The sequence below is a fragment of the Pyxicephalus adspersus genome, chromosome 3, assembly GCF_032062135.1.
Source record: "Pyxicephalus adspersus chromosome 3, UCB_Pads_2.0, whole genome shotgun sequence".
Lineage (NCBI taxonomy): Eukaryota > Metazoa > Chordata > Amphibia > Anura > Pyxicephalidae > Pyxicephalus > Pyxicephalus adspersus.
Genome location: NC_092860.1, coordinates 120,727,035 through 120,752,031, shown reverse-complemented (window position 1 = coordinate 120,752,031; position 24,997 = coordinate 120,727,035). Strand labels below are relative to the sequence as shown.

The following is a 24,997-nucleotide window of genomic DNA, read 5'->3' as shown; positions in this document are numbered from 1 at the left end:
AGCATTGTTGTGCCATTAAATTTAAGGCATGCACCTTTTTGGGGGCTTTAGGTAGCCCATGTAAATACAGCATTACATGCATCAATTCCCTGATTAATGAAATGCAACAATATGAATTCTGCCTTAGTGTTCGTGGGATTTCTGATGCTGGCCATACATGTAGATGTAGGGGAGACTTCTGCTTCTGGTGCTGTGGTTGAGGTGAATAGGGAAGGTCATCTGTTGCATGAATCTTTTGTGGCTCTGTAATTTCCTAGACATCACCTACTTTTCACGGCTGTAAAATTCACAACTCAGCCCTGCAGATTGGGAAGGCAGAATTAGTTATTCAATGTAATCAGTGGGGCTTTGATGTCAACATGAGAACCTCATGTGTATCAGGAGCACCAACTGTCAAAGTGACACCGGTCCCCTGCTGATTATACCAAGAGAGGCTGTGTAATGTGCTGGGATGAGTGGGCTCTGAATACTGCTTTGAATTAAATTCTGAATGTGTAACTTAACATCAGAAAATAGAAACTGGAGGACAACGTCCATTCGGTTCTATGTGAGTTTTTTATTTTTTAAAGAACTTTCAGAATTTCCAAAGAGTCATAGTTTGTTCAGCCTAGCAGTCAAAATGTGAAAAATAGGATCACTGTGATTTCTGCTTCTCTTCTGCATTCTTTATCTGTCTGAAAAAAGGTCAGCTCCCATAAACCAACTGGGATTTCCATACTTAGCTTGATGTTGTAGTGGGAAGTTAAATATATTGGCAACCATCCCAGCTTTGGAATCTAAGACAAAGTCAGAATTGCTAAAACTTCCCATTTGAAGGAATTTAATTTGTTCCTTTTTTTTGCTTTAAAGTGCTTTAAAGTGCAGCTACAAATGTGGGATCAGGCTGGGCGTTATTACAGCAAAAGACAGGCGATGTGTCTTCTGTAACAAGCATTCTTACCTGCCTGATCACTTGCTTGTGCTGTCAAAATCGCTGTGCAGCTCAGCATTGGTTGCCAGAATACCAAACACATCCTGGATTCCCCTGTGGTTGCAAGGATTGAATGAACTCCCATGGGCCAAATCAGGATGATTGAAGATAGCAAGAAGCAAGAGAAAAACTAGATGGTGGTGTCCCGTGACTATTTTAAAGCAGTGAATTTTATGTTCACCAAAACATATCCTAGTGGAGAACCAATTACTGCCATTGAAACACGTGGACCTGGAAGACTCTCCACCAGGGAATAGTTTAGTGAATGTCCGATTTGCTGCTTTTTAAATAGACCACATAGGCAATGTACACTTAGCAGACGATTCTCGCACAATACAAGCTGTCAGGCTCGTCTTGGGGGATAATCTGACATTTGTACAGCGGGTGTCCACATGTAAAGGAAGACTGCAATAGAAGTGAAGGGAGGAAAACGCAGCGGGGGTGCCACTCACTCGTTCTCCCTCTCTCTATCGAGCTGAACGGTGCTATCACTGAAAACGATCATGAAAGATAACAATAATAATTGAGCCTGTGTAGGCAGGATCTTTCACAATCCTTTCCAACGTCAAAAGACTGAACGAGTTCTGTATATACGGCGCCGTTCTGCCTTATGGAGAGGGGAGGGGGGAGATCAATGGAGCGGCACCCTGCTGCACTCTCTCCTCTTCACTTCCATTACGATCCATGAACGAAGAGTGCTGTACACATGTCAAATTTTCCATAGGCAATTATGGGACGAGAATCATCTCACGTGTGTACGTAGCCTTAGTATACAGGATCTGTCACGCAGGGCCTTGTACATTATGGAAGTGCACAAATTCTTTACAAATTTAGTCCGATTTACTAAAGGAATTGAGAATGCTCAAAAATAGTGAATAATCACTTCAATATTCCAGTCATGTGCACAAAAAAATTGCCTTTCACAAGACTGGACAGTAGAGAGAACAATCCCAACTGCTTTAACAGATCAGCTTCATTATCTGCTGGGCATTTTATATCTCCAGTTTTTTTTATCTCAGCTGTGAGCATCCTGGTTTAAAACAAGGTGGGCAAACATGGGCAGCAGCCTAGGTGCCAAATGCCCAGTTTGGGACAATAGAAGCTCTAATACTAGAACTGTGAATATGCAGCACTTCTCTTTGGTCTTTGTATATTTGTATCTTCCATCTAATCTAGGAGGATATCTGACATTCTAAAGGGGTGATTCATACATCTGTGCCAACCTATCCTCTGCCACAGTGCATTGTATTGCAATTCATAGCAACAGAGCTGTCAGTTGTGACATTGACCCCAAAAAACAGTGCAGAGAAATGGACAGAAGTGCGTGCAGTGTAGCAACACACAGCACTTAGCACATATAGGGCCAGATTTATTAAGGCTCTCCAAGACTGGAGAAGACACACCTTCATCTGAGTGATACAGCAAACCTGAAATGGATTTCTTAAAAGTTAGCAAATGTTTTCAGTCCTGGACCATTCCATGTTTGCTGAATCGCCCAGGTTCACTGATGAAAGTGTATCTTCTCCAGTCTTGGAGTGCTTTAATAAATCAGGGCCATAGTGAGAAAAGCAGCATGTATTTCTAAGTAATGTCTATGGTTCCTACGTATTGGGCCTTATAGAGCAGCAGTCACCTCACGGACCACTAAAATCATAACTTTAAAACCAATAAATCATAATTTTTAAAAAGATAAATACATTTGAAAAATAATGATCTTTCTAATGGTGCCTGACAAGGACTGTGGAGGCTCTGATTCATTGATCAGCTCACAGTTAAATGAAGTATTACTATTGTTACTATTATCATTAGTTGCATTATCTTTGGTATTACTAAAGAAATGCAAAATATTTGTGTTTGCTTTTTTTCCTCATAATGGGTTTATTTTATTCCAATCTAAGACCAAACAAGAAATGATAGTTACCAAATTCAAACTATTTGATGCCATTACATATAACAGTTAAAGAAAAATGCACAGTTAAAGTCATACTTACCTAAAAGAGCATCTGAGAAATAAACAAATAAAATAAAACAATTGGATGGGAATCGGTATTGGTGGAGCGGTGTGACTGTTGTAATGATGGAAACAATACTGAAGCGTACGGCTCGGTCACAGTTGTCTCATACAACTTAAGACTACACGGACGTCACGCTGCTCCTCCCTTGTTTTTCCATCTCTAATACAGTTTGTGAATTAAGTGCAATATAAAGGCAAAAATTGTCATTCAAAATATAAGAATTTATTAGAATATTATTTTTGTTTTTATATTAATAAAACATAAAATTGCAAATAATGTCCAAATTTTTCTCTGGACCACCAAAATTTTCTAACGGACCACTGGTTGGCGACCGCTGTTATAGACGTCAGTTTTATGCATTGGACGAGCCCCAATGCAGTATTGCATAATGTCCTTATACAGGTCATATTAACAAGATACGCAGGCTCACACAATTTATTTTGTTTCAACACAGACTATAGGCTTCAGGCGGTGAACTCTTATTCATTTATAATGAAACCCCAACTTGTAAACAACCCTATTTTACTGCTAGTCAAGCAATACAAACACAGTTGTGTTGTTGTGTACAAAAAAACAAGTTGTCTGCGTACACAAAAACAGTCAACAGGCACACAAGTGTGAATCCCTATTTAAGCATCAATTCACCTAAGAGGGTGTGCTCGTTTAAGCCAATCTTACATGTGCATAATCCTAATCTAAAAGAAAGATCACATTTGTAGCTATTTACCAAAAGCTGGACAAGCAATGTATTTAATTAGGATTCAATAAATGAGTGTTGGGTTTCATGCAGGCAGTAACTGTGCTGTGGTGTTAATCTGGATGTTTAGTCACACTATTCAGTGTAAATCCCAGTATTTCAGTAGCTTCCAGTAGCCCACTTACTACTTATGTAAATCTAATCAACACTCTTATTTGCACTGCAATGCAAGTGACAATAATGACCTAATACACATAAAGAAATGGTTTGTCTGTTTCTAACAATAGCTATCAGGTCATTTGTTTTGTAGGGATAATGAAAACTAGAAGTTGTGTGGCCATACAATGTCATAGCCAGATCCATATGGGCCATCCTGAGCTTCTCCCGAGAACAGTAACACTAGACATTCGATAAAAAAAACATTCTCTGTATGAAAAAGTGCTAATGCTTTCATTTTGCCTTAAAAACATATGAAAAACAAATGAGTAATTTCGCTCTTCTTCAATGAACTCCTCATCCCATTGGTTTATTGCAGTGTTTCTCAGCTGGGGTTGAGCAGTTAGCAGTTTGGACCTCTAAGGTCAATTTACTTGACACCAATGATCATTTTGGCTGACATTGCTCCCAATGGTCAGCTGAGATGTGGATATAATAACACAGCGCAACAAAAACATTTTTTTTTTAATTTGCCAAGGATTTTCAATATATTTAGTGTATCTCACATCTGCTGAATCCAGAAATGACATCAGTTTCATTGAATTGGCTCTAGTTCTTGTGATACAGGAATCGGAATAGACGATTTTACCAACAAATGTTAACAAAGCATATTATTATCAATCTTTATTTACACCCATGTTTTGCATTTTATATAATAAATGTAGCATTATTTTCATGAAACTTTCATTTGCCTTCTTTTTTTCATACATTTTCTTTTTTACAGAAATATGAGTTCCTCAAGAAGAAGTTGTTTAAATGACCCTAATGTATTTTGCTACATTTGTGGTGAATATTCTCAGCAAAAACAGGAAACATTACAGAATTTGTGAAACAAGCATATCTTGCAAACTTTGGTGTTAAAGTTGGGGACCAAGATAAGTATTTGGCTCCCCATATGGTATGCAAAACTTGTGTAGAGTGTCTACGTCAGTGGAAAAACAGAAAACTGAAAAGTTTGAAATTTGGTGTACCTATGGTATGGCAAGAGCCCAAAAATCATCATATTGAGTGTTATTTTTGTGCTGTGAATGTAAAAGGTTTCAATCCTTACAAGAAAAACAAGTGGGAGTACCCTGATTTGGAATCAGCAAGACGACCAGTGCCGCATGGTGCTGATGTTCCCATACCAGTGTTCAGTACACTCCCTGATATTCCTGTACCCGACATGGAGGATATACAGGGTTTGGAGTGTAATCCTGGAGTTAGCAGTGGAAGTGAATATGAAGGAAGTGTTTAATCAAACCAGCAGTTCTCCCAAGAAGAGCTCAATGATTTATTACATGACCTAAGTCTGTCAAAACAAGCATCTGAACTTTTAGCATCCAGGCTAAAAGAAAAGAACTGTCTGAGACTGGAAGTAAAAATAATGGTTTATAGGACAAGAGAGGTGACACTCCTACCATATTTCAGTGAAGATGGAGACTTTGTGTACTGTTGTAATATCCCTGCACTACTAGCCCATATGGGAGTACCAGAATACCGAGCAGAATACTGGGGGCTTTTCATAGACAGTTCCACTCTGAGTTTGAAATCTGTTTAACTGCATAATGGCAATCGCTATGCATCAAAGTACCCATGTTTCATCTGCTTGTGGGATAGTAGAGCAAAGCAGGATCACTGGAAAAAAGTAACATGGCCTCCAAGGGAAAACATGAAAAAAAGTGCAGCAAACATCATTAACAAGCCAATGGTTGACAAGAAAAAAATCATTCTCCCTCCACTACACATTAGGTTTGGATTAATTAAGCAATTTGTTAGAGCTCTGAACAAGGATGGTGATTGCTTCAAAAACATTTGTAAATTCTTCCCTGGATTGAGTACTGAAACATTTAAAGCAGAAATCTTTGATGAACCCAAGATTCAGAAATTGATAAATTAACTGATTTTAAGGTTTCCTCCGTGTTAAAAGGTATATGCCTGGTTTATTATCATTAAAACCATAAACTTGCGGTTGTAACTTTTGAATTGTCGTGTTCAAACTTTTATGTGCCAGTACAAACTTTTTGTGTTTTTGGCATTGCGTTTGGGATCACAAATTAAAAACAGCATGCCAAGCTAGCTAAGGTTCTCGAAAAAAGCTGTGGGTCCTGGTGTTTTAGCAATTTGTCAGGTATCTCTTTCATCATTCTTGGGGAGCCTGGCCTTTGGTTCTTTAGTATTGGTGTACTTCTCTTGCAATGCATGTAACATCATCTCTGTACCTTTTACAGGCATTGTAAGGCACTGTCATCTAAAAGAATACACCCATAGCATCTTGATAAAATGATATTATATATTAAACTTAAGTAATAAATCCATATATATTGATCAGCCATGTAGGCTGCCCTTACTTTGTCATACATTAGAACTAAACAATGTTTCCCCACCGCAAGGTTACCCCTTATGATCGGCCATGTGTAGGAGAAAAAGGAGAGCCCTGGGGGTTTCTGTTTTGGTCTACCGCAGACAGCTGGATAGCTGTCCAAACCTGTAAGAATCACAAGAACGAAGCAACAGATGTTTAATATCATTGACCAGTGCTGGGGCTACCATAAAGCCTTGACTATGCAAGTGAATTGTCTAGCTTAAGCCAGCACTAGTTCTTATTTTCTAAAGAGATTTGTTTGTAAATGGCAGTGGTATTTGTTTACAGCGCTATAAAGATGGATTCAGCAAACATGCCAGTGCTGCTCTGAATATTGTACCCTTTGTAATGTATGGTAAATTGGAATACAATTAAAATGTATGTAAATGTGGTGACACAATTTCGTGAAAGTGTGTTCATCTATCACCATTGTTCACCTATAACCTAAGTTGTGAATTTTGTCTGTGATGCAAAATAAAGTAGCAGAGTTTTTGCAGTGGGCCCCGGCCACATTTAAATTGAATTGGAGTCTTATTAGTTTCTGTATTTAGCACTGTCCCAATGAATCCCAGGAAAACATTCTTTTTTTTCTCCCAGGTTCCCAGCAGTATGGCAAGGTATTAATCAGCAGGCCTTTGCATGGAGTTCTACAGAGATAGTGAATATTCAAGGCCCAGTTAATTTAATTAGCTTAGAAGCTTTTAAATGCAGCCTTACAATACCATTAATTTGTTTTGTGTGCAGATCTTTAATTTTTTTTAAAAAGGTACCTAAGTGGTTTCTGCACAAAGAGCATTATTTAGCGAGCTGCACTTATTGTCTTGGGTTTGTATACTGACCTCCAAGAAAGACGGACAGCTGGGAAGTCCCAATTTGACAAGAGGTGAGAACCTTCCCTTGCCATCTGATTGAACTGTATATATTGTCAAAGTGCTGATAGCCCTGGGCAGTTTGTAAAACCACACAAACTCTTTTGTAAGAAGCTCCTGGTGCAAATTGTTGCTGCAACTTTTATTTCTGAATGAGACAGCACAGGAGGAGCTGACAAACCAGTGAGAAAAAGACTTTTGTGGAACACAGACATTCTTCTCTAGTGTCACATTTGCCAACATAGATGTTTGCGTAAAAAATACTTGGGTGTCAAGACAATAACCGTAATTCATAAAAGTCGTACAGAAAGTATAATGGCTGTCATAATTACAGGGATAACAGGATGCGTCTTGCATAGTTGGCAGGTGGATCAAGGACAGTGCCAAGTTTTATTGTTGACCATCCACATTTTTTAGAATGGCAAATGTCCTTGTTTGTAATGTGACTCAACTAAAGAATGCAGGTTTTAATATTATGTCTATTTAATAAAGTGTATCTAAAACCAAAACATTACCAGGTTTTTGATGTGTACCTTACTTTCTGATTTCCTTGTTACCATAACTCATACTTAGTGATCAAAAAGACAAACTTTTGAGGTTTTACCAGAAGAGGAATAGTGAGGAAATATACCAAATCTACTATGGGTGTACTAGTTTCCCTAACTCTCTAACTTTTGTTAACTAATTGCTGTGTTTACATGTGGCAGTGCTCAACCCAGAAATTTTTTTAAGCTGGGTGGGAAGAAATTGTAGGCGAGTGGCAGCCCTGTATTGTGACCCAACTCATCAGTAACTACCCAAAAACAGCCGAGTGGTTGCTGAAAAGTGCCAGGTGGTGTGCCCGGTTAAGGAGCTGGGGAGAACACTGACAAGGGAAACCAATCGAGATTAATTATAAATATATATAGCCAAGTATGAGAAATCCTGACATTTATTCAAATTCTTTAGGAAAAAATTCTAAGAGCTTTGTATTAAGCAATATGAGCTTGGTATACACAACACATTTCATTTGGATACCAGCTCAGTTTCATAATATCTCTTCTTGGGCTTCCTCGTTACATAATAAAATGTTAATAAATACTTTATTTAGGAACCATATTTATTTTAAAAGCAGTTTTCTTAACCTTTTTAACATGGGAGAACTCTTAAAATAAATGTCAGAGTCTTCAGGGAACTCCAGCTGTAAATACAAAATTCACAGCTCACAGTATTTTAGTGTGGTGACCAGTAGGGAAAATGCCTACATTGCTGACCTGTGGGAAAAATGTCACTCTTACAGATAACCCAAAAAATCATTAGTGTTAGTTAAACTGACCTAGGCACAGATTGCTCAGGAAACCACTAGCAACCTCTGGAGAAACCTCGGGAGAAGCACTGCTCTAACATGTTAAGATGGTCCAATCCCAAGTAAATTAAATGACCATTTTATTAAATATCATTAGATCAAAATGAGAATATTAAACCTCACAAAGATATATTTAAACCAGTATTGCTAACTGTTAAGCTGACCTGAGAGGTCCAAATTGCTCATCGCTCAAGGATACCCTAGCAACCTCTGGAGAAACCCTAGGATTCCTTGGGGCTCAGGCTGATAATCACTGAGTATCTAAACCAAAACTGTTTTCATATGAAATAAAGCAGGGAAGGGTTTTACCTGCTGCCAGTATTTTTCTCCATTTGTGTCTCAGTAGGGAGATTTCCTGTCCTTTCTGTTCTGTATACCCGACAAGAAGTGAGAGGTTACCTTTTCAATGTAATGATAATCCCCTCTTTGACAGTTGTCACTTGAACTAGTGTCCAATTGAAAGATTTCTCCTTTTATTCCTGTTTTAATGACAAGTCTATAGCTCAGATTTACCTTCACTTTCCTTCTTGGTGACAATGAATGTTAAAGAAAAAAAAACAAAACAAAAACTTGACCTTTACTTTCAAAGAGCTCTCAATACCTCCATAATTATCATCATCATTATTATAATTAAACAGGATTTATATAGTGCCAACAAATTACGCAGCGCTGTACATTAAATAGGAGTTGGAAATGACAGACAGACACAGACAGTGACACAGGAGGAGAAAAGGACCCTGTCCCAAAGAGCTTACAATCTAAGAGGTGGGGAAGCAGCATACAACAGGAATATTGCAATAGGCCCTGTGCGGTCCCAGATTCCTTCTTCTTTCAGGTGCGGATGGAACAGTGGGTGCATCCATCTTCTTCTTCTCCACAGATTCTGGCAAGAACTGAAAAAAAATGTCATTATTTAAAAGGGTTTACTACCCCGTTATATATTGTTATAATGTGATGATAGGTCTGCTTTAAGAGTCCTGTCATCAGAAGCTTCCTATGGAGTCCTATAGTAGACATTTTGTTAGTATCTCTCTTCTGGCGTGCTTGGTGTAAGTTGCACAAAAATCGCAGGGTACTAAAGTTTCCTTTTGTTAGCAGTGCAGTCATATCTTATGTACCATATGTGGAATGGATCAGTTGGTACTGAGCAACAAATTTACGCATTGTACTAAGATCAAGGGCAGTTCATCATATTTAATATACAAAATGTACAGTTATCCTTCAAGTTCATAATTTTGGAACTGCGAAGAGTTGGAGAATTGCAGTTTGTATTGTACTTACCTATTTCATAAAGTTTAATGGATACTTATTATGGATTTTTACCGTACATGGAATTCCTCAGTTATCCAAGCAATGTCTGTGCATAGCAGCCTTTATCAGAGTTTAAAGCAATGTTTATAATTATTTCATGTTCTTGGATACAAATATCTTTTATTATATGTTGTGTTGGTATTACATGATATATTATTGATGATGTCATTATATCTGGTGCTGAATGGTATTTTCAGAAGTGGCACAACAATTCCTAGTGAAAAAATGGGAAGAGCTTATAGCTATATTTAGGCATTTTAGTCTTCCTAATAATTTTGGAGTAGTGACGGGCTCAGTCTATGGAGCATGCAGAAAGGAGCATCTGGAAGTCTTGAATGCCAATGTAATCATCTGGAAAATGGTTACATGCAAGATATGCAAAGGTCATTTTAGAACAGTGTTGTGAATATGTTGTTGATACAGCATTATGGATATGTTCTGCTGGAGGACTCCCATCACACAAAACCAGATTATGACCTCTTTTCAAAACTATTTCAGTTGAAACTAAACTTTTATTTTGATTTGTATAGAAAAAGGAAATTGTAGATCCTGTCAAACATATCCTGTCTCTCCTCTTTCTTTTTTTGGTTTATGTCATGCATGTTTATCTCAGGATTCCCCAATTTATCTATTTAACAAATTGAAAGTAACATCTGAAGGATGTTGACTAAACGTTAGTAACTTTTCCTTATTTCATACTTTATTTCTACTTGGTTTGTTAAAATGTTACTTTTATATTTTGTTTGTTATCCTTTGTCAGTTTCTTTGTTACCTTTTAGTCATGTTGTTTTTTATCATTTTTCTATAAAAAAAATACAGTAACTGGCTCAATTCTCAAAACTTTAATATAATTTGTACCTTTGTTTTAGCCATGTGGCTGTTTTGTTCAAATTTCATTGGTCCCAAATGAAAATATATTTTTTTTACAAAAAAGTATTCTGGTTCTGGGTTGTTAGCATTGTGAATTCAACATATTAATAACCGTTAAATTTATAGGTATGATTATTCAGTGGGGCAGCATGGTTGCTCAGTGGTTAGCACTTTGGCCTTTGCAGCACTGGGATCACAGGTTCGAGTCCCAGCCTGGACACTATCTGCAGGAAGTTTGTAGGTTCTCCCTGTGTCTGAATGGGTTTCCCCTGGGAACTCTGGCTTCCTCCCACATTCCAAAAACATGCAGTTTGGTTAATTGGCTTTCCCTCCAAAAAAACAAAACAAATGTCCTTCTGCTACATTATTGACATATAACCATGACATTAGATTGTGAGCCCCTTTGAGGGACAGCTAGTAATTTGACAATTGACTTTGTAAAATGCTGGCTAATATGCCGGCCCGATATAAATACTGTATAATAATAATAATAACACTTATCTATAAAAATAGATAAATCCAACCATCATCCATCATAGAACTTGGTTGTTCCATATCTATGGTAGCACTAGATTTCCAGTCTTCCCAAGCCTTGCTTAAGTCTATGCACACTCATTGCTTTGCTATTGCTGTAAATGATCTTTCATGATTGTTTCCAGTGACAGATGAACGAATGAGCATTGTACACACAGCGTGGTTCTGTTCAACAGAGTGGGTAGGAGGAACGACGAGCGAGAGACTTCTCTCTGTGCTTTTCTGCATTGAAATACACAGCAGTCATTCCCAGTCAGTTGATGATTGATCTGCTAGGACAGACCAGTGAATGATGTCTCGGCACTGCTTTATACATGTCAGATTTTCATCCCAGAAATGAGCACAACCAAGACAAGTACATCCATCAATGATTTGACATATGTATGCAGCCTTAGGATTAGGAAACATAACCCAATACACTGCCAGTTTTGCTCTCTACTTACCAAACTATTCAATTTTCAGTAATCAGTTGACTGAAAGTCCTAAAGCAGTGCATACACATCTATGAGGTACTGCCCTTCCAATCATTTTTCTCAAATAGAAATTAGAATTCCCATATTTAGAAACACATCCAACTCTGCTATATTCCCTTTATATTCGCTTCCAATCTGATCGTTTTATTGGACTGGAAGTGAAAATTTGTGTACTACGCCTAAAAGATCCCTGAGAGACATCTGTACTCTGATTGCCACGATTCTGCATTTTCGCCCTGAAATGTAAAGACAGACAGGTCTTTTATATATATTTTACTTGTCTACTGTATCTAAATAATACGAAATGTATAACCTTACTGATCACAAATGGGTTATGGCCATAGGTACGGGTTTCAGCAAACAGTCTGAGTATAACGCATGGCTGACTCTGTCTTAAGCAACAGATGAAAGCGCCCAGTGTTTAAGGGTGATCAGAATACCAGACAGAAACTTTACACTAATTCTAGATGAGTACTGTGAAGTAGGAAGTGATCGTATGTACTCTTCCGAAAATTGAAATAGGAAGAAGACGGAGTGAAGATGAATTACGTATATTATCAGTATGATATTTTCATTATACAGAAGCATCATAGAAGTAGATCGTAGATAGATGTATCATCTAATTGTATACGTTCTATTCCAAATCTTTGCATTGTCAGAAAGTTCAAATGTGATGCCCAACCATGAATCATTGAGCTACCTGTGGTACACTGTCTTCTCTGACCCCTTATTCCATTTCTTACATTTATTACACCTTGAACTTGTCCAGTGTGTGTTTAATTTAGGGGAATAGGTAAAAACAATATCACAACTGTTTCTAGAGAATACCTAATGATTTTAGGCCATCAATAAATACAAAAGAATGTTTTTAAAATGTTTTCCTATATATTCTTCTTCCCTGTATCTTCACTGTGGCACAATTACTGGAACTGTAGTAGAACCTGGCCAGCTGTTTCCCTTTCCCAGCAGCCAGTATCGGCGTCATGCTGCAAGTGTGAGTGAAACCAGTTGTGAGCACTTATGACAGTAATGTGAAGTATCAGACATGGTCACTGTAGAAGAGAATGTGTTAAAGGACAAGTTCACGTTTGTATTATTTTTCTGTATGCCCTCCCATTTGCCTTGCTCAGCAAATTCCTATATAGTTACATGTCAGATTTACAAGTTAGGAGCCTTACATTGGCCTGCCCTACCAGCATCTGCCAGTACTGGGGACCTATAGGCATCATTGGTGCACTTGGTCATTGAGAGCAATAGAATGCATTATCCCCCATGGCCAGATCGCCAGAATGTGCAATTATTTAGTATGTGCAATTATATATTGTGATTTTCTAATGTAGGTGACAGCAACATAAATGCTTAATAATACGAATAGCTTGATCAAATAATTCTTATCCACTATAACTAGAATATTTAGAAAAAAGGATAATAATGTAAAAAACTTCTAACACTCTAAAAATAATACAAACCTTCTTACTGCATACAAAATATAGATATCATAAAAACTGCTCTATTTGTAGGGGGAAAATTAGGCTGATTTAGAATGATCAGTAAAAAAAAAGAACGAAGATTCACTTCACTTATCCAATCATGTGCAGAAAAAATAAATAATCAAGAATTTGCCCTTCCCTCAGTCGGACAATTTTAGTGCAACTTCAACTAACTCATGTGCCTGCATTGGTCAAAATTAAATGATGGGGCTGTGGAAGAAAAAATGGTATGATGAATTTTATTTTCTTTTGGATCATTTGAGATCTGAATGTCATTTACCTGAGAAAGAGATAGCAGCAGGATGCACAATAGAAAAAGGCCAGTGAAGGCAATGTGGCTTAAAGCATCTACTGACTTGGTGCTATCTTGCTGTCATATAGCCCAGGGCAACTTCAGACAAGTTCCTCTCTTCGCTGTTTTAAGAGTTGTTTTGGAGACAAAAAGAAAACTGACACAGTATTAGGCAGATGGTTTTAATGTCTTGGCTGATCATTGTATATAAGTTATTCCTAGTACATAAGGACGAGGAGCAATCAGGTATCTAGCATTCAATGGCATGACAAAAAAATGCAGACAGATAAAGAGAGAAGAGAAATGACCCTTTCAGTCTGTTACTGCACCTTTTAAAGTTCAATCACAGCCTGGAGCCAGGTAGATGTCTATACACTCTGTGGACCTAAAAGTGAAGATTTGCAGTGTTATAGAACAGTGGTCACCAACCTTTTGGACCCCATGGACTACTAAATATATGGAATCTGGACCGCGCATTAGCAGGGACCCGTGTGTTACTCAAAGGGAAAGAAACTTCCCCCAGAGTGACGTCATGATGTCGGAACCCGCCCACTCTCCCATCACAGGTTCAGACCTGCTTGCTAAATTCTGAGGGGGACATTAGTGCAGGGTTGTGGACGCAACAAAAGTTGTGTCCACGGCCCTGCCCTACTGTCCCCCCAGGATGTTTAGCAAGCAGGTCTGAGCCTGTAATGAGAGAATGGGCGGGTTGTGTCAATAGGGTGGACCGAGCCACAGACCAGAGAACTTCTACAAGTGTTATTACCTGATGTTGGGGAATTATATCAATTTCTTTTCACTCTGACAATATTATGCTATATCCAGGCTTATTATTATTAACAAGGATTTATATAGCGCCAACATATTACGCAACACTGTACATTTAATAGGTTTTTTTGTAGATTGGTCAGTCTCTCCATAGTTTTTTTTTACCAGAATTACAATAGGTCAGTTGAAATACATTTACAGATATTTTAACATAGTTGCTTGTTCATTCTTACAATCCATCAATGCATTTGAAATCCTGATGAATAAAACCCCCGTGAATGGGGTTCCCCTTAAAAATAAAACACACCCATGGTGACCAATATTTTGTTTCTTAACAGGTGGCAACCCCATCCGCAGGCCACCAGCTCCTTTATCTTTCCTTGTTCAAATATTGAACCCATCCTGGCTATGCCTTTAGAAGTGAGTGCCCTCTGTTTCCCTTTGTTCCCTAAAGTGATCAGTTATTGGATTACACAGAAACAAACAGGGTCATCTGAAGGATGTTGAAAATGCAGTCCTTCTTCATACAGTTTTCTGTGAAAGAGAGTCCCATGGATAGCAAGGGAAATTCTGGATGCCCAACGCATCCTTTACATATTTAGAAGGAAGTAGAACTAATAGGAATTTTAAAGAACTTTTTAAAAGTAAATACGGAAGATTTGATTTGCATTATCTTATTGAATTACTATATTTAATATTTAGCTGCTGCATATTATAACTAGTATTTAGACAATGCAATTCGTTTAATTAAACATTCAATGTCTAGGCATGTGCCATGCCACCTTCTAATGAATATTCATCACTGTGGTTCCCAACTTTACACAAAGACACACAAGTTTTAAATGCGACTCAGTAGATTGACTTAGGCTACGTACACACGTTAGATGATTCTCATCCGATAATTGCCTCAGGGTTGATATCGGACGAGAATCTGACGTGTGTACAGAGCTTGTCGTCCGTCCTGGTGTATCCACGGATGACGAACGAGGAACAATCATATTGACAGTAAAGGGGAGATGCCACTCCGGGGTTCTCCCCCTTCTCTCTCCATAGAGCAGAACCGCGCTGTACGTATAGAGCTCGTTCATGCATCGTGCAGTTTTTTGTCAGTGGAAAGGATTGTGAAAGATCCTTCCCATTGACAATTATTGCACGTGTGTACCCAGCCCCTGAGGTGTACCTGAACCATGACAATCTTTGTCTGCAAATCTTCGATCTGTATTTCTATTAATGACATTTTTTAAATTCACTATATTTTGGTCTTAATTCCCAGAAATCTGCTGAGTTTAGCTGCTCTGGTCCGATATTCTGCTTGAACCTCCACCATGCTTGTCAGATGTACCTAGGTGTATAAGATTCAGAATAGAAATTCCAAGGTTGTTATTGTTAAGGTAGTAATTATCATTTTTACATGCAGTAATTTTTTAATTCTGGTTATGATTTGATTTCACTTTACCTCTGTAAGGTTATGTAAAGTCAACTGTAAGTCAATCAGCCAGATACATGTGGTGGGTATTCCATGTTTTCTTTATGACCCTGAGTGCACTTTTCACCAGGGGTTACCAGCTCCATCTTAGGTACAGGTATGTCATCACTGCTCGAAAATTGTTCAAAGTCTTTCAATTATTTATTCCCTTATGTATTTGTTTAGATCATTAGTTAATTTTAAGGTTAAGTTCATTACAGTTTGCACCACAGATAACTAATTCTATTCTGCTTTGTTTTTACACTCATAAGGTCAGCAGTGTTTTATTTTCAGTCACAGTCATTAGCCACAGATATCTCAGAGATCTAAAGGTCAGGGGTGTTCCTGTTGAGCTGTGAATGTGTTTACAAATGTCTCCATTATTAACCTAGATAAAAGAGAACAATTATGTCTGTGGGTAGAAATCATTCAGCTAAAGCTGCCAATTTCTTCCTTATTCCAATTTTGATCATCTTGATTGGCCAGGCTGGGGTGGTGTAACTCCTGCACAGGCATAAAAAGTTTAATCAGTCAGCTGCAGGGAAAGCTGTGATGTGCCAGTTCAGCTCAGCAATTTTGAAGTTGAAGGGCATAATCAGACAGGTAATAGTTCTTATTGCAGAAGGGACATCACCTGTCTCCGTTTGCAGATTTTTAAAATGAAATGTTTGTTCTGGTTTAAAAAATCCTTTGTGAGCAAAGTCTTCTTTAGTCTTCTACGTATTCTATGTGTCTTGATTTGAACATTTAGGATGATAAATAAATATATATATATATATATATATATATATAGTTTGAAAATATTGTACATTGCTAAATACTGTGCATTTATAGCCATGGAAAGATTAAAATATGTCCCTGTGTAAAGTAGGGAGCTTTACACTCCATAGGGTAACTTAGGGCATATTCCCAAAAGTACTTGTGTATGTGATTTAGTTGGTCAATAAAGATAGGCAATCATTTGCTACATTGCGTTTTATATGTCTACCTTTCCATGCATTGAGAAGACTATAATGGTCTAGCAGAGGGAACATGACTTATTTACCGGACCTATAATGAGCAACAGTGGAGAAAATTGTAGAAATGAGATTGGGAAGAAGAGACATCAGACATTGAAGTCCTTTACAATTAGGAAGTGACTCAGCCCTTTGCATGCTCCATGTGATATGTGAGGTTTGCGTAAAACTACCCATTAATTATTTGAATCATGAGTATTATTCAGCAAGTGGCATCCCCAGGTTACAGGTGTCAACTCTACTTGAGCGGGGAGAATAAACGAAGAGCAGTGCAAGTAACAGTAATCCATTTCCACCATATGCACACTGACCTCAAAGTGTTCCCAACTCACAGGCGTCACATGATCATGTGCAGGTATCTATGTGATGATGAAAGACAGGCCATTGTGTAGGGTCTAGATAACTGATATAATTGTTTCAGTTTACCTGTTTAGGATATTATCAGCTTGTAGGCATCAGTATCCTCTGTCAGGCAGCGAATCCCTTATCTGGCATTTAATCTTGTCTGTATGGGAAAACCAAATATTTTGCCCGCTGAGTGAAACTTTTGAATTAGTGACCTAACGTAATGCGAGACAATGCCTTGGCAGTGAACCTTTTCTCTTCTTACCTATAGGATAATGAGGTAACGTAACCATTAAAGAGTAAGCATCAGCTAGATTGATCTGTTGTGTTTACACAGAGTCCCACATCTAACATAGCACAAACTACTTTTAAAAAAGCAGTTCACAAAGGCGTAAACTAGATTGTTGTGTCTAATCTTAGTTTTAAAGAATTTTAGTCTAAACAAATACATCGTGATAGCTTCTTTTACCAGAGCTGTTTGTATCTTCACATACAAATAGTAATAACAACCTATTTATTCTTCATTTTGGAAGACGGAGGCTTCCTATATGCAAACTAGTTTTAATGAAGCAGACACCCAGAATAAATTTGTATTTGTGCCTGCCTAGTTTTCTAAACCATTGGAGGTCAATGGCAACTTTGCCAACTACCATCACCACTAACAATCAAGTTATTTTATTTATTGGTGTATTATACATACTTGTCTTTAGAGGCATGTGCATCCAAAAATTAGTACTTTTTGTTTTAGACATTATTATTTATTAACTGAATTTAAATTTGATTATTTTCCTAACTGAACATACTTCTGCCTTATAAATCATGACAATTTACATGACTGCAGCTGTGATAACTTGTGTTCTTCCCCCTACCTGTTGGGAAATTCTGCAGGCCATTGCAAAATGGGGGTACTGCTCAGAAGAATTAGGAATTCTGCTTCCTTCATCTTTTATATCCTTTAAATTATTGTAAAAAAACAGTTTAGTGTCATGTAGATACATAAAGTGTATATGTATCTAAAGACATTTTGCAGTAGGAAGAAAAATATAATACTACATTTGCATAGTAGATTTTATTTCAGTCTTAACATATTTACTCCCATGACCTTACTACTGTAAATGTAACTGTGGTACAAGAAGAAAGTATAAAGGGATAGGTTCTACATAGAAATCCTTTGCAGAGAAATGGAACTACACAGAACAATGGCAACATGAACAGAACAAGGCGCCCTGCACAGTGGTATACCTGAGCATCATGATTGGGTGATCCAAGGAAATAAAGGGGCTCTTTGAGTACTTAGGGGTTTCTCTTGTGGCAAAGCCTATCCCTCTAGCATTATGTATATCCCTTTCCCTTTTGGTTGCAGGAGAACCTTGGAGGACCACGTGTAAGTGACAGGCTAGGAGAAACAATTCTGTGCTTCTGATCAGTTATGGACAGGTCATTTCTGTGTATCAGTGAACGCATGATATCCTAGGGAAACATGTCAAATGACGTGACATTATATTCACAAGTGTCTGGGGCAAAAAGGGCGCAGAAGCCCATTAACAACACATCGGGTTTGTCCCGTTGAAATGTCCTAGCTAAAAGGCTATACTGTGTTGAATATCTCATTTTGCAGTTGGGCATGGGTCCAAAGGTTGTCCTCCTGCAGCTACATATTGTGGGCTGTGCTGGGCCAGTCACACACAAGGTGACATTACAGGAGCCAGAGGCTATCGGGTGCCTGGGAGCCCATACGCAATAAAAGGTTGGGTGATATTGTCAGCCAGCTTTTAAATGTGGAGACAAAACTATCTGGGTAGACCACTTCTGTGTTTTCCCAGCTCCAGTGCTCAGTTGGCTCCTCAGTGAACCCCTAAGCGTTGCTACTAGCAGCAAACTTTAGGATAAAAAGCAGAAGTAAGGAGATGGGAGAACTGATTATCTTATCTCCGCTGTGTACACTGAAACTGGAAGTGCTTAGCTATGAGCACTGCTGGGTCAAAGCTGCCCTGGTATGCCTATTTTATACTGTCACATACCATGACTATCATAGGGTATTTTTCCAAACAAAAAAAAGTTGCAAAAGTCCAATAATAAGATAAAAATGCAAATCCATATACCTAAGGAAATTTAGTAGGGCCCTGATATCTGATTTTATGTATTCCTGCTTTTGTCAGAGATAAAGAATAAAAAAGGGCTGCCATTTAGGTCTATTCAATCTGAATTGTAGCTTTTTTTCTTCTGTTTTACAAATGTATGAAATATTGAAGTAAGATATATTTAGTATTTATTACCTCTTTTTTATATTTCATACAAACTTTGGATAAATGTGCATATATATTGTAAGACATAAAAAACGCCTTCTTTTCATTCTAGAGATCCAATGCTTTTTCAGAATAAAATATTGTCAGTTCAATCATTTAGATTTTTGTGCATGAAAAATTGTTAAGTTTGATCAGACAGCTAAGTGGTTAACATTGGGTTCCCCACACTGAGGCCTCAAACTGAGATTGGAATTTCAGAGCAGGTCCTACATCAGTTTATATAAACTTTTCAATTTCTCAAAAATGCATATAGCCACAAGGGTAAAGATTGTTTAAAAGTTGTTTAAATTTCCTTCCACCCATCACTTTATCATTGCTCTTACGTCCCTGGTCTAGGTCCCTCCTTGGCTGTTTATTGCTGTGAAGTACCAATAATTGCAACAATTTGGCAAACTGGACCCGTTTTGCTGATGTTAAATCTGCTAATTTCTCCACTGGTTCCTGAGAGGACCCTGCCACTGGAGAGCCAATTAAAAGTTTACACATCACACAGGCAAAGATGTGGACATCCAAAGAAGGGTTGTCTAGGTTAGAAAGTTTTTTTTATGTATAGGAGTGATTAGTAGGGGAAATAGGTGTGTGTCCTCCTAAAGAGGAGCTCATATTGTTACTGCCACCTCAGAATATGTAAATATTTCAGTGTGTATAGTCTGGGCACCATTTTGCTTTAGGCTCCATTTTAGGGAACCATAAATCTTTATTGGGATGCAGGCAGTTACTTTAAACAAATCACTATTAGGCTTCAGCACTAATGAAAACTTAATAAAAGGATGATAGCAGTGTGTTTGTAGTGGCAACCAGCATTCTCTTTGAGGTCAGTGTTTACCATCCCCAATATAGAGCTGAAAGTTGCTTTAATGTCAATGTTCAACAAAGCTGTTTGAAGCTGTCTGGATGCTTTGCATATTTTTAGTAAAATATTCTCTTATACAACACTATGTTTGGTAAGTCATAGAATAACTTCTGAACCTGGAATCTTCTTTCACTTCTTTCATTTAGTTTTTCAAGTAGAGCTGAACTCCAGCCTTACCTTCAGTCTAACATTTAGTTGTATATACTAATCTACTGAAATGACTTACTTTCATTGCACAATATAAGCTTCTCACAGTGTACAATAGAAGCTGCAGCAAGTCAGACATTATTTCTTGGCTGGAGGATATCCAGCGTTATCTAGCCCTTTCCTCCCCAGTCTGACTATCCCTGCATTTCTGCTTTGCACTGGCATATTCATATTTATAATGTGTATTAGTATAGATACCTGTTCTAATAAATTATTTTTCAAAACACTATGTTTAGATTCAACAAATCCAGTTGTATATCTTCAGTTCACAGAAACTGAAAGTTTTAAGCAATTTTATTTTTCTCATAAAAAAATCTGAATAGATTGCTTGGTTGTCTTTGTGCCTTGCGATAGCCATCTTCCATTGGACTGGACACTGAAAGCAAATATACTTTAAGCTTTTTTTCTTTGTTGAATGTGTCTGAATTCTCCCTTTGCAACAAACTTTTTCTGTTCCATAGTTTGCGCTTGGTTTAAAAAGAACCATGGACAGTAGTTCAAAGATCCCCTAATTGCTACCTTTCAATGAAAAGCTTCAAATCAATTAGGTTACAAAAACTAAGTGATGTATGAGTGAGGTGACTAAGCAGAAAATTTGTTTGCTTAGTTTTGTAGCACGGACAGCATTGCTGGCCTCTGAATGTTACCAAGAGTTCATTGTAGATTATCTAGTGATATTTCAAAAATATTTAATTTAGGCCTCAATAGTATTTCTAACTGTCTAAAATATATATAAATATTTATAGTACTAGTAGACTAGTAGATACAGCACGCAAATTACACTTTAGCTGTCTGTAAGGGTGGCATTATGATGACCATTGTAGGGTAAAATTCATTCCACTGACCACCAATGTAAAAGGCATTGCCCGTAATCCTCAGTGAACTGTCTACAGCTGGGGTTCCATGAGAATTTGTTTAAAGGGCGCCTTCGGGGTAAAACTGTTGAGGAATGGTGGTGTAGCCTTTCAAAACTGAGTAGTCAAAAATCATTTGTGTAATTCTCTTCTAACAGATATCAGAGTGTATAGACACAGTAGCAGTTAGGTGTAGCTATACACATGAATAATTGTCACCGGAAAGAAATGATCATGACTGTGTCGGGTGAAAGTCTAGTATGTATGTATGTACATCAGTGCCCTAAGTTCATTTAGCAATCCACCATGGCAGATCATTAAACAATTCACCGGGCAGGGCGTCTCCCTCTTGTCTTCTCCTCTCCGTAAAACTGAATAGCACTGTGTGTACAGCACTCATTCTAGTGTCACTGTTATAAAAGCATTTCCAGCGAAATACATTTGATGTGTGTACACATAGGTTTGAGCCTGCCTAATATGTTCTGGGTCATAATGAGTTCAAAGTCCTTTATCAAGTATTAGTGTTTTTGTAAAACAAAGATTTTAACATTTTACTGCATTTAGTTACTAGTGAATATCCATTTTAGCCATAGAGAAAATCTCTTTACACATAGGGGTTTTCAGTACCCATGTCTACCTTCTCTACATTTGCCTTGGCACTGTATAATGTTGGCTTCTCTTCACACAGAGTCCATCAGACAGACCGGAACTGGAAGATCTAGACCAGTTTGCCAGCTCCAGAGAACAGCGCTTCCGTGTATTTGCTTCATTAGAATTTGAAGGACAGTTATATATGACCCCAAGGGATTTCCTAGAATCTGTTACAACAGATGAACCAAGGAGTAAGTCTTATCAATCATATTTAGCATTTATTTACCTATAAAAATAAAATGACAGTGCTTGCCAAATATTAGAATGATGGGTGGAAGGCCATACACTGCAAAGATTTTATTTACTGGGAAGATAATTCATGCATGTAACAGTGCTAAATAATGATGCTTCAGATGCTTGTGTAGTCAGATCTTGTTGTTGATACCCTGTTCGTATTCATACAATTTACAACTTGCATGCTGGACATGGGTTTACTGATGATAGTTATTATGATGTGACAGGACAGACTTCAGTTTATTTCATGTAAGGGATACTAGTAATGCTTACAGATATATATCCAAATGTACTGCCTCTTGTACAATTGTAACTTTTCAGCCCAGCCTATTGTGTAGCCATTTTAAAGTAAACTTATTCTTTGGCATTGCTGACCCTACAATCTGCACATTCTTTCCCTTTTTTTTCCTGCCCTCCACTCTATTTGGCTGAAGAATAATAAAATATTAGGGATTTGGATCTTTCACAGGGCTGAGATCTCCCCCCTGCTCATGTGACATATCTGGGTACCTTAGAGACAAAATAGCAACCATTGTGACGTGGGAGCAACTTATCGCTCTATACCTAAGGGTACTGGGTATTTCTCCCCATTCCTGACCACTGATCAGAAAGTAAAGAAAGCAAGTAATAAGAAGCATGTGCTGATTCTGCCCTGCATGGGAGGCAAGCTAAGGGAGACAAATAAGTGAAAGCTTGCAGTTAAACTTCTATACTTGGGAGATGCAGGATATTGAACTATTCTGTTGAACTATTCATTTTGCTTCAGATAGTGTAATGCACAACAGCTTTTGCCATCCTCAGTGGTAGTCAAATTTGTTAAATGGTGGTAATGTATGTGTACCGTAAGAATTGATGAGTACGAGTTAATAACATTTTCATTATTTTTAAGGTTCCAAGAAGTGGAAAACACTTTCAAGACAAGTAAGTATTTAATGATATTTATTATACATTTACAAAAACACACTTTGGTGATATCCTGGAAAAATATAGTTTATTGTTGCTTGGGAGTTACAAAAATTACAGGCAGCTAAAAGCACAACAGCACTACTGTGCAGTATATGCAAAGAATGACCAGACGTCACAAATCCACCTATAGTTAGATAAAAAAAAGCAGAGAGAAGTATAATGACAGCCCTAATAGGAAAGTCTGAAGCTGAATGGGGAGAAGCAGTAGCCAGGTGGTGATAAATTGGATGGGGCAAGACACGAAAAATGTAGTTTTCCAAGTTGTTTATGCCATAGGTATCCAGTAACCCCTGTACTTCTCTGAGTTTTTCTACCTTGTCTTTGTGTTTTTTTAATGACTGCCCCCTAAAAAGGTCCCATTTTCTTTAAGTATTTTGACCTAACTTCCTAGGGTTCTGAGTAGTAACTTGTAGTATTGTAATGAATGTAGTGTAACAAGTTAGACTTAGTTCACATTAACAGTAAGGACTGTGCCATTTACCACTCATGAGTAACTGGTGGCAATTGCTTGGCACCTGGGATTATTAACTGGCGGTAACTGCTAGGCTTTTTTAGGCCTATCAATTCTTCAAGCAGCAGTGGTTCCTGGTGTGAGGAAGCAGTAAATGCAACCGTATTGCTAGTGTGAATTCAGTCTATCCTTAGATGTGCCCCCCAGGGCTATATCTAGTTAAAGATGAAAAATTTCACTTGACTCTTCAACAAACTTCCCTTCTCTTTCTGGCACTTTCTGTTCCTTCCAGTGCTGCCATTTTCTTTCTTCCAGGTTCTTCCTTAGGTCACCCGATCTTGGACTGCGCAGGCATGAGATCTGGGAGGCATGGGAGTTATGCACAAAGCGCCGGTTTGCACTACTGGTGGCACAGTGCATTAATTTTAAACTGATCTTAAACTGCAAGGAGAGGCTTGCAGTGCCATGTTGTGTTATAATGCACATTTTTGTTTTATTAGTAATGAGGAGATTTAGACCTATGATTCACAATATGCACTAGGGTTCAAAGAAGTTCAGGGATGTCCTTCACACCCACAAAGCAAAAGTTGGACTTGAAACTCATTTATGTAGATGATATATCCTACAACTACCAACCTAGGCCATCTCGTCCAGGGGGACATTCAGCTATGTCTCAGGTCCCATCAAATAACACATTTAAATGCTTGAACTCTCATTTAACTTTCTTTCAATCATTTTTATTGAATTTCAATATTACAAGAACACAAGAAAAGGGACCCAAACAAACATAAACAGGGGGCAAGGCCCCTGTATATAAAACTATAGCTGAAAACAGGAGTCACTTTTCATACATACACCATTGTTAATGTACATTAGGGATAATGATAGGGAAAAACAAAGGGAGGGGGGGTTACAAGGGAACAAACATATGATGCAATCTAAACTTATAACCTAGGTAACCAACAACATACAAATATAGTGCAAAACGGGGATCCAAGGAATCACACTAACATGAGATTTGCCCACAGCTATGGTGGGTTAACAGTCCCTGGAGCCCCACTGTTACTCTCTGTAAACATCCAGGAAGGTCCTAGGTATACATCTAAGGCCCTCGGTTGGGGGCAATTGGGCAATCTTGGGTGCAAGTGTGGGGGAGGGGTATGTATATAGGTGGTCCCGACTGGCCTGTTCCTTGTATAATCCTCATAACTAGAACTCTCATTTAACTTTAATACCAGTTAAACAGTTCATTATCTTTTTATATTTTTACCCATTATTGAGCTGCAGTCTGTCTAGGTCTAAAGACCTAGACGAAGGAGCTAGATCTACTAAATATTCACAGAATCTTGTAATGAAATTGCAGTATCATTAACTATAAACTGCTTTTCTGAATTTTGTAGCACAAGCCTAATGCATTTTAATGATCTATGTCCCGTTTCTAAAACCGATTTAAAG

The 24,997-nt window shown here is 37.9% G+C and overlaps 1 protein-coding gene across 1 annotated transcript in view; it reads left to right on the top strand.

Annotated features, from left to right (window-relative positions):
- MICU3 (mitochondrial calcium uptake family member 3) overlaps positions 1-24,997 on the top strand; it is an 89,590-nt gene that overhangs the window by 5,760 nt on the left and 58,833 nt on the right. Inside the window, exons 2-3 of the mRNA XM_072406190.1 lie at positions 21,929-22,082; positions 23,015-23,046. Coding sequence (XP_072262291.1) covers positions 21,929-22,082; positions 23,015-23,046 — 186 coding nt within the window. The remainder of the gene's footprint in view (positions 1-21,928; positions 22,083-23,014; positions 23,047-24,997) is intronic.